This window comes from Sitodiplosis mosellana, unplaced genomic scaffold (genome assembly GCF_009176505.1).
Source record: "Sitodiplosis mosellana isolate CC-2019 unplaced genomic scaffold, AAFC_SMos_1.0 Smas_scaffold_6226, whole genome shotgun sequence".
Classification (NCBI taxonomy): Eukaryota; Metazoa; Arthropoda; class Insecta; order Diptera; family Cecidomyiidae; genus Sitodiplosis; species Sitodiplosis mosellana.
This window is the reverse complement of record NW_022601467.1, coordinates 12,895,810-12,908,209: the sequence shown is the minus strand read 5'-3', so window position 1 is coordinate 12,908,209 and position 12,400 is coordinate 12,895,810. Positions and strand designations below refer to the sequence as shown.

At 35.0% G+C, this 12,400-nt stretch overlaps 1 protein-coding gene and 2 long non-coding RNA genes across 21 annotated transcripts in view; 1 reads left to right on the top strand and 2 right to left on the bottom strand.

Moving 5' to 3' along the window:
• LOC129579489 (protein phosphatase 1 regulatory subunit 12A) overlaps positions 1 to 7,719 on the bottom strand; it is a 31,749-nt gene extending 24,030 nt beyond the window's left edge. For 5 of the 19 annotated variants that reach the window (XM_055469599.1, XM_055469598.1, XM_055469600.1 and 2 more), the window contains exon 1: positions 5,645 to 7,344. In XM_055469599.1, the coding sequence (XP_055325574.1) occupies positions 5,645 to 5,896 (252 nt within the window). In that variant the 5' untranslated portion in view covers positions 5,897 to 7,344. Of the gene's footprint in view, positions 1 to 5,644 lie in introns of all 19 variants that reach the window. The other 14 variants (XM_055469601.1, XM_055469607.1, XM_055469608.1 and 11 more) reach the window with 7 other exon arrangements.
• On the top strand, positions 7,147 to 8,604 carry LOC129579512 (uncharacterized). Its single transcript, XR_008689237.1, has 3 exons — positions 7,147 to 7,241; positions 7,312 to 7,798; positions 7,909 to 8,604. It is a non-coding gene; the product is annotated as an uncharacterized LOC129579512 (long non-coding RNA).
• Positions 8,605 to 8,732: 128 nt separating this feature from the next.
• Positions 8,733 to 11,261, bottom strand: LOC129579511 (uncharacterized). Its single transcript, XR_008689236.1, has 2 exons — positions 10,816 to 11,261; positions 8,733 to 10,392 (listed from the first exon to the last, which is right to left on the bottom strand). It is a non-coding gene; the product is annotated as an uncharacterized LOC129579511 (long non-coding RNA).
• Between the last annotated feature and the right edge of the window lie 1,139 nt (positions 11,262 to 12,400).

Sequence of the window (12,400 nt, the reverse complement as noted above, 5' to 3'; positions counted from 1 at the left end):
GTTCATAGTAAAAGATTTTTTTTGTTACAGTTTTTGTTTCATTGCTCGCATTTTGCGTTCGCTTTGCGATGGGTGATCAAAAACTCATCGGCCTTATATTATTATTTTACACGCCACGAATCCATCACGACACCGACACCGACACATGCGGTGCACAATAGTACGGCCGAATGGTGTCGAACAACTTTTCGTGATACACTATGATTGGCTCGAAGAGTGTTTCTTTCACTTGCGCCTTCATCGTGTGCGATCACAATGAATATGCTGTCAATTGTTTGCTCCCCAAAACGAAACACGAATCATTGAAATTATTATTTTTTTGTTTTTCTTCATCGCCGTTTTTTTTTTATTATTATTATTTATTTACTTTACGCGATAATGATACATTATTATTAATATGAAAATAGGTTTGTGCGAAATTTCCCATTGTAGGATCATCAAATGGATTCGCACGGCTGTGATTCAAGAGACACACAATCTATTCGATATGGATGTTATTTTTCTTTAATATTCTGTACATACGGCAATAAATCAAAAAGCGACGCAAAAATATTTCGAACTTTTTTTCCCGTCGTCTTTTTACTGTTCCTCATGTTAATGTTTTCTCTGTGTTTTTTTTTCTCTTCTTCTTCTTCTCTTTTTTTCATGTGTCTCTCTTGAAATTCTACGCGTTCATTTAGCAAATGCGAAAAACTACGCTCTTTTCTTCGACCGCAAAAGTGAGCGAGTGCGATGGATTGGGGGAGAGAACATGGATTTGCAATAAAAAGCACGTATCAAAACAACACATTCTGGGCATTGTGATGCGTCAATTTTGAATTGTTTGCTCAGTGGCTCATACGCATTCGATCGAGAAAAATAATAATGATATAGAGGCATACAATGTCGATCGGTGCTAATGGCTTGAACTGCTTAAAAATAAATGAACAATTTGATAAACAGTTAAGCGGTACACATGAAAATCAATATTTAATATTGCGTTCAGCTACTCTTTATATCTCTCTCTCTCTCTCTCTCGTTCGCTCTCCAATCTATTCCATTTTCTGGTTTTGTTCTGTGATCAAATACACTGTTCATATGCAAATAAGTGAAACACACAAATATTGGCCAGCTTTCAATTGGACAGCGTGTAATTTATTTATTTTTATTTTTTCATACTATTCTATGTACATGTAAATTTCGTTTTAATCGAAGAAGAGAGGCAAAAAAGCAAAACAGAACGAGCAACAACAGGAAAAAAAGAGATCGCAAAATTCTGGTTCATTATTTTCTAGTGTCTATTTTTAATATTTCCTGGGATATCTGTGTGAGTCGATCTCGTCGACCGAAAAATAGGAAAATTATTATCGTTTGTATATAATAATCATTGTTTCTGGTGAAACTTCCTGTCATTTTTGTGCACAGTGCACACAAACACACACAACTCGGCGAATCAGCATACTTTTTGTTGGATAAAATGTGGTACCAACAATGGTATTGTCATGCTACGATAACGTTTCTTTTGTTATCACGGTTCATTCTAACTATGAGAGGAGAAAGGAAGTGGAGCAAAGTCATGATCAAGTGCCAATTGCGCAAACGGAAAACCAAAAAAAAAACGAAACAGAATTATAATAATCTCGGCATTTCCAGGTGAAATTTATTTCTTAATGAACTGACGACCCAATTGAACTTCATTCATTTTTGTGACAAACAATGTTAATCGCATTGCTTTTGTTTCATTCTTTTTTCGCTTGAAAATTGCAAACGAGATCCGGATTTATTGTTATCTTTTTTAGATAGCGAAAATTTCATGATTAACGACCGAAACAAATGCACTTCTTTTTTCTCAAATTGGATCGAGTGCAAAATATTATATTATACCCATGAAATGTGCCGTTAGGATAGTTTAGAGAGAACAAGCGTTCGACTATTTTTATAGAGTAAGAAAATGCACGTTGTTTTTTTTCTCGTGTGTACAATTCGCTCGAAGTTTGTGAATAGAATTTTAATGGAATTTTTCGTATACTGTGTGAGTGAGTGTGAGTGTATGGTTTAAATTTTATGTCCGATGGTAAATTGGTTGGCTTGCTCGTTCGATGTCGATTGAATATGATCGAAATCTAAGGCGGATAATCAAGGGATTTTAGTCGATTTTCAAATAATTAGTACACACACGCCGTATTCATGAGGAAACACAATATTGGGCTTGGAATGGAAAACACTCATGGATTTTGCATATGATAATTAATTTTGCGCATTTCGCTCGCGCGCGCACAGAAAGAGAGAGAGAAATAGAGATGACTGTATGTACTCCAAACTCTGAAAGTCGAGCACAATAAAATCCGAGTAAAAATAGAATAATGCAAGTGATTGTTATGCCGTAATGATTATGCTGATCACACACACAAAGCAGCGTACATTAACAGCCAGAAGGAAAAACAAAAAAAAACACAACAACAAAAGAGAGTAAGAGAAAGAGCGTGAAAGAAAAAAAAACAAATAGCCCAACAAGTCGTATGGTGCATAATATTTAGAAAAAAAATTTAAGTCAATAGAAAATTATAGAGATTCGCATGAATGGTTGACTTTCAAGTTGCAAATTCTATGGCTGCCGTTTGTTATAAAAAAAATTGTATGCGATCGGAATGTGTCTGTGTGTCGGTTTTGTCAAATGTTTCACAATGCACAATCATGAGATGAATGCAGCAAAATATCGACATCAATCACATTCTCTCTCACTTTGAGTGACTGCAACAACAGTGTCAAGTCAGAAAATGAAAGAAAATTAATTATTATTCAGATATTATTGACCAACGAAAACCAAAACGAAAGAGAAACTAAAGTTATCAATAGCATTAATGCGGTTCGTGTTGAGAAATGCATTGAAACCGCATTGCGCGTGCAATCGTTGTTCTGGTGCATAGGAAAAGGAGAGCCAATAACCATAACAATCGATATCATTTGGATTGAAGTCGCCAATTGTTTTGGATCAACAGTGTGTCGACACTCACACTGAAACACACACACCGAGCGAATTTACAACAGATTAGCACAAAACAAAACAACTTCGGCATGCCGAGCAAGAAGAAATATGTTTTTGGATGGCTTTAATTGCAATTGCTTCACTCTCTATTTTGTTTTCTCCCATTTGAACTGTGTGTGTGTGTGTGTGTGCGCATGATTGGAAATTGATTGGCGCCGGCCAATAAAATGCGAAATCAACTAAATGCAATTGCCATCCTATCGTTGTTGTTGCTAAAGAAAAAGAATTAAACAAAAACAAAACAAGCAAACATCGATTGCGATTATTGCAAAAATGTGCAAAATTGCACTCCACATCAAAACAAAAGCGGTCTCCAGATCATTTATAATCTTTAGCCAATGAAGCCATTGCAGCTATTTTCATCATCAGCAAAAGAAAAGAGTGAAAGAAAGAAAGGAAGAAAAATATCTCTCGATGTCCATATTCAATTCTGATTTTTTCGTTTGCAGTAATGTTTTTTATATGTATAATAATTATAATTGGATTGTCGTTCATTTGATTTGTGCGATCGTATTCGTATTTCAGAATGTCAATCATAGAAGTGTGTGATTGATTTTACATTCAATTCTGCGATACTGTGCGTATCGATCGTCATTTGTTGCCCGTTATTCTATTTATTCATTTTTCCATTGCATTTAGAAAAAACAAAAGCACAGTTGGCACAATACTTTGTATGACATTTTGAAAATTGAAAATGCGCACACGCATTACATGTGTTCACATGGTTTTGGTGCGTTGAAATTGAAAATGGTTGCGAATATAAAAGTCGAGCGAGTGTCATTCGTTCGTTCGTTCACTTGCCAAATTCAATGTCCATGCCAAAAAGGATCTAGCTGCTTAGATCAAGTTATGCACCAATTCAACATGTCAAAATCTAATGTCATGGCGTTTATTGACGCGCTCACCATGTACTACATGCAGCAACACACGCTGATTTGGCATCGCCGCAGCAGATGTGAACTAATAACGATAAAAGATTTTTGTGCGACGATGACAAAGCGAATGAAGTGAGAATAAGAGAGAATGAGAGAAGAAAAAATGAGGCAAAAAAAAGAGTCGCGCAAGATACAAACAACTCTTGTATACACAAGAAACGCAATCACAGACATTTTGCATCAGTTTGTTTTGTGTGTGATAGACAGGATTCGGATTTGTTCGCATCAAAATGACGTTTTCGGTGAATTCACCTTTTTTTATGCCTGTCTCTGTCTCGCTCTCTATCGCTTTTTGATGGCAAAATTTATCATCGTTCCGCTGATGATCCTTGCACTCTGAAATTACTACTGATGCTAATTTATTCATTAACCAAATTGAATTAGTCTATAACTAAATCAGTCAAATAAATAAATCAACAATGAAATCTAACGATCGTGTAGCGTGCACAATTTCAAAGCGAAGCGTCCACACACTATCATTGTGTGCCATTAATAAATCTCTCAAAACGGAAAAAACTCATACCAAAATCAATCAAACGCTGATTTCACAACATGACACTGAAGAAGTGGAAAATAAATTAAAATTTAGCTGTAATTATTTGTGATCATTATTGTTTGTTGTTATGGCAAGTCGCGCTATTATTACAATTGTCATTTTTCTTCGTTTTTCTTGATTCGCTCTATCGCAAAAATATGAATCGGAGAGCGATAAAGACAGAGCACATGCCGCATTGAAATAGTAACAAGAAAGAAGAGGAAGAAGAAAGAACATCGTCGTACACACAAAAGCATCGACGGCAACGGCGGCAGCAGCAGCAGCAGCAGCAGAACACGGCATGCGAGAGTGCATCTCGACTATAAACAGAGCACAGAGCAGAACGAAGTCAACTAACTAATTGTAGATTCTCATTAAAATGTATCGGCACGGTAACAGAAACAATAAATCGATGGAACAAAACAGTATATCAAATAAATGCTCCATTAAATTACTATTTTATTGCTATATAAATAACTAAATAATAAATAAACGCGCGATATGTTATGCGATTTTTTGTTTGGTGTGCGTGTGTGTGCGCGCTAGCGCTCTTTTTTTTCTCTGTTCATTGTCTTTTTTTGTTGTTCATTTCATTTTAAGCTGCCATCAAATTATGGATTGATTTGGTTTTCTCATTCACATGTTGTAATTTGGATTTGTCGGTGAACTTATATGGTCATACAACTATTGTATGTCGGTATTTTTGCGTGTCTTTAAGGTTGTAATCGACATTTTTAGTTACATTTTCAGCAAAATCGGCTCTCCGAGCTCGGATCATTTTCATTTTTTGTCGGTCTTGTTGTTATTGTTGTTGTTGCTGCTACGGCTATATCAGCCTCACATCATTCAATCTTTCTCTGTCTGTCTGTATGTGCTGTTTTCGGCACTAGACTCGGTGCGTGTTTGTGGACGAGGGACAGAAAAGTTTTGCTACTTGAAATTGAGCCACTTGATTCTCATTGTCACAATGCGTGTACATTTTTGATATTGTTGCCGTTGTTGTTGTTGTTATACTTATGAAAATGGCTTAAGGTTAATGGTAAAAACAAATTTAGAGAGACAACAACAACAAAAGAAGAAAAATGAGATCGAACAAGAAAGAAAAAAAAACTTGTAAGTAATAGAAATAGAAATGCATAAAACATTTACTTGATGCAATGCTGTCAATCCGTCAACGTTAGCGGTGTCGATGTCGACACCATTCTCAATTAATCGAATGATATCTTCTTTGTCGCCCGATAAACAGGCGGCTAAAAACACGCAGCCCGATGAAAATTTGACTCTTCGCGTTGCTGGATCTTTTGGTGAGTTTGATGCACGATTTGTATCGGAATCTTCCCATCGTTTCAGCTGCTCGGCTCGCTTCAGTACAGCCGAATTGTTGCGCGCATCGAATGACATTTTGATTTTCTTTTTGTTTTTCTTCGTTTCACAGAAATAACACAATTGCACGCACGAACACAATTAAATGAATTTAAAACTTTTTTTTTGTTAAAATGATAAAACTAAATAATTTAAAAGAGCCCAGCGAGAAAAAACTAAAAAAAAAAACAATCAACACATCAACAAATAACAAATTCGAAGAAAACCAAACGAATTTATATTTTCACACTATTCGTGGTTATCGGCCGCCGTTTTTTTCTTCTTTCTCTTGTTATCTCGATGTGTGTGTTGTGATATCGAAATCTTGCGACGACGATTCTCTGTGCGCTCTTATTCTCAACCTGAATGCAAATTTATGACGTTGATAATGCCAAACCAATTCATTTATCCGAAGCAATTTCATTCGATTCCACTGTAAATTTTATAGTTAGCATCGATCGGATCGTCGTTTTCGTCGTCGTCGTCGCCGCCGCCGCCGCCGTCGTTGTCGTTGTTGTTGTTGCTGTCTTCGTCGTCGTCGTAGTCGTCGACGAAGAAACAAAAAAGTAATAATAATAATGATTTTTCAGCCACGGTGCGTTCTCAATTCCAAACACACATGCGAGAGCACTGAAATTCGTTCCGAGTTTTAAAACTCAATGAAAAAAAATGAAAAACACTAACAGACCGAAATGAATTTGAAACAACGAAAAAAAAAAAGAGAGAGAAACAATTGCGATGCAAATTTCCAAATCCACTACGGGTGAAAATTTGAAATGAACGCGCGCTCGTTCGCTCGCACTCTCTTTCTCGGCGATCACATAAATGCACACATATCAAAAAACAAATGTATCCAATTTGAATATTAATCAAAGTAATGGAAAGATAATGCGATTTGTGGTTTGTGTTTTTTCAATTTGTATTATTCTTCTGTGTTTATATTTTGTTTTTATTTCTCCACTCATGTATGAATTACTCTGTTTTTTTTAGATATATTTATTGAATTTGTTTCTGTTTCTGTTGTTGCTGGTTGTGTGTTATTTCTTTTTATTATTATTATTCATGTGTTTTGCTCAGCTACTGCCCGTTGCAATTATAGTTCGTACGTTCCTCCCGTCCCAATCTGTCTTTCTTTTTCATTTTTTTTTTGTAAAATAAAATCGGTTTCTTATTTTTCTTTCTCGTGTGTGATTTCGTGTGTTGTTTTTCGTTGTTTGCTGTGCGTTTTCTACACTGAAACTATTTACTACGCGCACATAACATAAGAAGTTTTTACAGTTGTTTCGTTCTGTTGCTGCTGCTGCTGCTGCTGCTGCTTTCGATGCTATTTGCTGCTGTTATAATTTTCTAGTTGCTGTATTGGCTCCGTTCTTTTATCTCATCTGTATGCCTCTTATTTCGGATTTTTTTCTCTCTCTAAGTTATACAACATAGTTTTTTTTTCTTTCTCTCAGAGCCCGTGGAGAAGATTCGCACCAAATTCACTCGACACAAAAAAAATGACAAGTAAAAGCACACACACATATACACACAAACAACCGCACGTAACGCAGCCAAAAGAGAGAAATATTTATTTATGAAGAAGAAAAAAGCAAAGTTTCAAAAAAAAAAGATTTATTTTAAACGAAACTTGGTTGTATTTGCCGTAGGCAAAAGTGTCGTAAATGTTTTTTTAGTTTTACGTTAAAATGTGAATTGAATCATTGGATCCCGATTCGGTAAGGGTTCGAGTGAACGTTGCTCGCTTTCTTTTGATTTTGATTAAAATGTATTTTAATTTTAGAATTACACTCGATTCGTCTATCTGTCTAGGGCGGTCACTGAAATTCACCGCCATATTTATTTTCTGTCATGCCACACACAAAAAAAATAAAATAATACGCACACTGTCAACGTTTAAGTATGGCTGCCTAAACTTCAGCGCCAAATCGGATACTTAAGGTTTTGTTTGAAATTGATGCGTTTGCATCGATTTGAATTTGTTTCTCTTTCATTCGAATGCGGATTGATTTGATTTTTGAACATATTTTTTCGATTTTTTTACTCTGCAGTTTCATGAGATGCGAAATTGAAATTTTTCGATTGATATTCACTTTGGGCCATTTGATGGCAAGCTTCCGGTCAGCTTGAAGCCATCGATAATGTACCTAAATCGTAAGTATTTGCTTCAATTATTTCTGCTGTGGTCGTTTCGATGTGTGCTCAATAGCAACAACAACAATAACAGAAAACCTTTGCAGCCAGCAGTCTTTGTGTATGTTTTTTTTTATTTCACTTTTCATGCTTCCATTCGTGTCGCTTATCTGTTGATTTAATGCACTTTTATTTGAAAATTTCATATGTTTCACTACCTGTAACGCCATCGTGCGCCGCAACACTGAATGTCGGCAAGAAACACACATCACATCGATCGAAAGCGAAAAAACAGAGAACCCAACGAGAGAATAATTCTATTTTTTGCACAACCAACTGGATGCATATCGAATGATCGATCAAATTGTAGGGCTATGAATGAATACGTTGTTTGTCGTTTATTCAATCAACCAACCAGTCAACATTATTCATAGGTTTGGTATTAGCTATCAAGAATAAAAAAACACAAAAACAAAACGGAAATGTCTAATAGCACAAATATTCTTTGATAAACTTATTTTTCTAAAAAAAAATTTCTCAGAATTTTTGTTTTCTGGTATATTTGTTCAAATACTGCGAACGAAAAATGTGCGATACATTTTCATATTTCTTATCTTATTTTCCACGTCATAGAATAAATGTGTATTACACTTTTGGTTGTTTTTTTTTTTTAATTTAGCTTGAAAATGTGTTTCTTTTTATTTTTACTTATTTACTTAGATTTGTTCTTCTATTATTATTATTATTATTAATATTAATATTATTATTATTAATATTAATATTATTATTATTTCAATTTGTATGCAAATGAATAAAATAATAAAATTTATTTAAGATCATTCTTAAGGGATAAATGACAAAAAAAAAATGTTTTAATTGTATTGAAGATGGATAAAATCAATAGTCGTAAAGTCAATTGTCGTTCTCAAAATTCCATTTCATCCATATTCTTTAGATCGAGCGATGAATAGACACGCACTCATGAGCTCATTTTTTGCAAAATTTTTCGATTTTGAATAACATTCTCATCGCTGGTTATGCACAAAAAATAATAAACACGGAAGCAAATCTAAATGGCTAATAAATGTTGGTGCAAATTTAAAAATGAAATTCTTAAGAATCGCCAAATCCATGGAGATTGCTTATGATGAGGATGATTATGATGATGCCCTATGGCTACATTTTCGAACGGTAACTCAAAGAATGAACCAAACTTTTGCAATCTTTGCTATTACAACAGTAGAACATTTTGAACGAAAAAAAACAATTTTTTCTTATCATTGCATTCAATTTAGCGGAAGAGGCCGGTAGAAGTAAGTGTTCAAGAGCGTAAAATCCCTTTTGAGAGAAAAAAATTCAATGACCGATAATAATCAATGTAACATGGCAACCGAGTGTGCATCAGACATATCAAAAGTCTGGCCGATTCTTTAACGCTGTTGGGCTGGTACAAAATACTATAATAGTTGGAAAAACAAAAATGAAGAAATAGTTAAGGTATTGTTGCTCGTCACATGGATGAAATGGCTCTCAAATTTAGTATTAAATTTTGATGTTGTTTTGTTTTTCTTTTATTCCATCGAGCCCGTACTCATGCCTATCTAAAACACCTCCTTTCTTTCTTTAACCAATCGCACGATCAATCCTGCTGATATAAAATAGTAACATATTGGTGACAATGAATTAGGACACATATCGAATAAATAATTTGAAAATGAATCAGGAAAAAAAAAGAAGTCAACTGCCTAAATTCCGTTGCATAAGCGATTATTTGAGTTCCTCTCTCGTGTTCAAGATTATTAAATTAGCAGTACAAATGGTTTCCTTTCTCTTGTTTTGTTGACATGTGCCTGTGTCTGTTGTGTTGTTGCTGTTTCTCTCTCTCTCTCTCTCTCTCTCTCTCTCTCTCTTCGTCTTGTTGTTTCTGTTCTTATTATTGTTTATTGGTTGTTGCTGCTGCTGCTGCGGTGGCGACGACGACGACGGCGGCTCTGATGATGGCGGCTGCCGGTGCTACTACTGCTGCATGCATGCAATCGTTTTCATTTGTATGTTGGATGAGTCTTTTCGTGCGCCGACAAACTGTTTGCCGAAAGAAATTCCGAATTGCAGATCATGCATTTGTAGGCCGCTTTAACATTTTGATGGCGTTTCATGTGCTTGTGTAAGTAACATTTTGATTGAAACTCCTTTTGACAGAGCATACATTTACACGCGATTTTACGTCGAATGTACTTTTTTCGATTCGATGGCTTGCCATTGTGATGCATTTGAATTTTTTCAGGAACAATATTGTATGCTAAATTATTTCGCAGCGCACTCGATCGGGCTCCGAACTCCTTTAAATCATCAAAATATTGAATTCGCCGTGAACACTCCTTACACAGCGTGGTTCGCCCTATCTGTTAAATGCAAAATATACAAATAAAAAAAAAACGAAATTAATAATATATACACACACACACACACACACATACATATATGTCCATTCATTCATATATATGTATATATATGCACAGACACATAATCATCTCTCTCTCTCTCTCTCTCTCTCGCTCAATAATAATACACCGTGTGGAAATTGATTGATAAGATTTCGAATTGCATTCCGAAATTCGATTCGTGTCGCGAACCACATAAATTCGAAAATTCAGTGCGAAACCGATGCGGCATTTGTGCGTGTTCACTGTTTTGGGCTTTTAATATGCTTGCAGCCGGTTCACAGGTCACCATGGCGCATCAAAATAATACAACAATCAATGGCCACACAGCCATTACTATACGAAATTTGACAAAATTTCACTTTTGGATGGTCGATAGCTTACAGTACAATTTCCTGGCGAAAAACTTATAAATTTCTGCATAAATGTCTCATCCACCACCGGATAAACGTCTTTTGTTCGATCGAAACATAAGTAGCAAAATTTCATGATTTCCATGTTGAAATCCCTATATGGATATATATATATACGGTATATGTATATACGTGTGTTCCTATGTGTATCTCTCTCTCAAATAACTTCGGTGTTTTCTGCACGATCCACTACTATGTAATACATTAAATGCTGCCTTCTTTTCCGCTTCGATATTAATTGTATCACGCGATTGTGAATTTATGCATTTTTTTCAATCATTGTTCTTACACGATTTCGTTATCAAATTGAATTCTAAAATGAAAATCAAAACAAAAACAAATGGTAAACCAAATAAAAAAATGTTATCAACGCTACTGTTTGACGGAACTGAACTGTCACATTGCGCCTGTCATCACAAATGCGATGGCGCGATGCTTGTTTCCATCTGCCACCACTTTAAGCGCTCAATTCAAACGTCTATGCCATACATTTTGGTCGTTATGACATTTGAAATTAAAGCGCATGTGGCGTGCGAAATGCCCTGGAATCAATCCAGATCTGGTGAACAATTGTCGAATTTCGGAATATTCACACAGAAAAAATATATTTAATCACAACAAAAATTGAAAACATCTAAAAATTTACGGCGAATTCAATTTTACCGAGAATTGTGAGTTGGCTTCACAAAATGAAAGGTTTAAGCTCCGATCACGCGAAAGCTCATTAATTTCAAACATCATTGAAAATGCATTAAGCAAACTATTGGGCCATTATGCACAAGTGTTTAGAAACTCAATGTTGTCGTTTAACACACATTTGATTTTATTTAAATGAGTAAAAATGCTTAAAACAATGATTTTTTGCTTCTTTTTATTTGTTTTGTCCCATCTTTCGCATAGCGACATCTCTTGGTTTGTTGCGGAAAAAAGTCAAACTACGAAGTTCAAAAAAAAAGTACCATTCAAACTCACACGTTACATCGACATGACAAAAGTTGATCCATATAAAAGATTATCACATATTCTGTTATCAGAGTGAATACTCTCGGAATCTGTTATCTTTCCTAATTTACTCTCTTAGATTACCGACTGGCTCCAATGGTGATAACGAACATGTAAATGAGTTCATCGAAGTCAAAAATAAAACTATGAATCATTTGGCTTGTCACATTGTAATCTAACATTTTGGAATGAATCCATGATATTATTCCATGTGAAATGTCAGGGTTTTTATCCCAAATTTGTCACGCTTAAATCTATATTTGGACAAATTTATTCGAAATAAATGCAGAAAATTTTATCATTTTGCAAATTTGATCATTTCTATTTCATTTTTTATCCAATAACCGTTTAACATTTTACATACTAAAGCTATAATTTAGTCTGGAGTCTAGTATCTTTTGGTCGCCATCAGTTTTGCTGTACTAGATTAAGGAGAGAGAATGTTATGATCCATCGATAGGATCGCTTTAGAAAAGTAACGAAAGGGCCGTTGTTTTGAAATATATGAATGCTAGCCAGTATCGCAATCATCCAACTATTCGATGCATTGATCT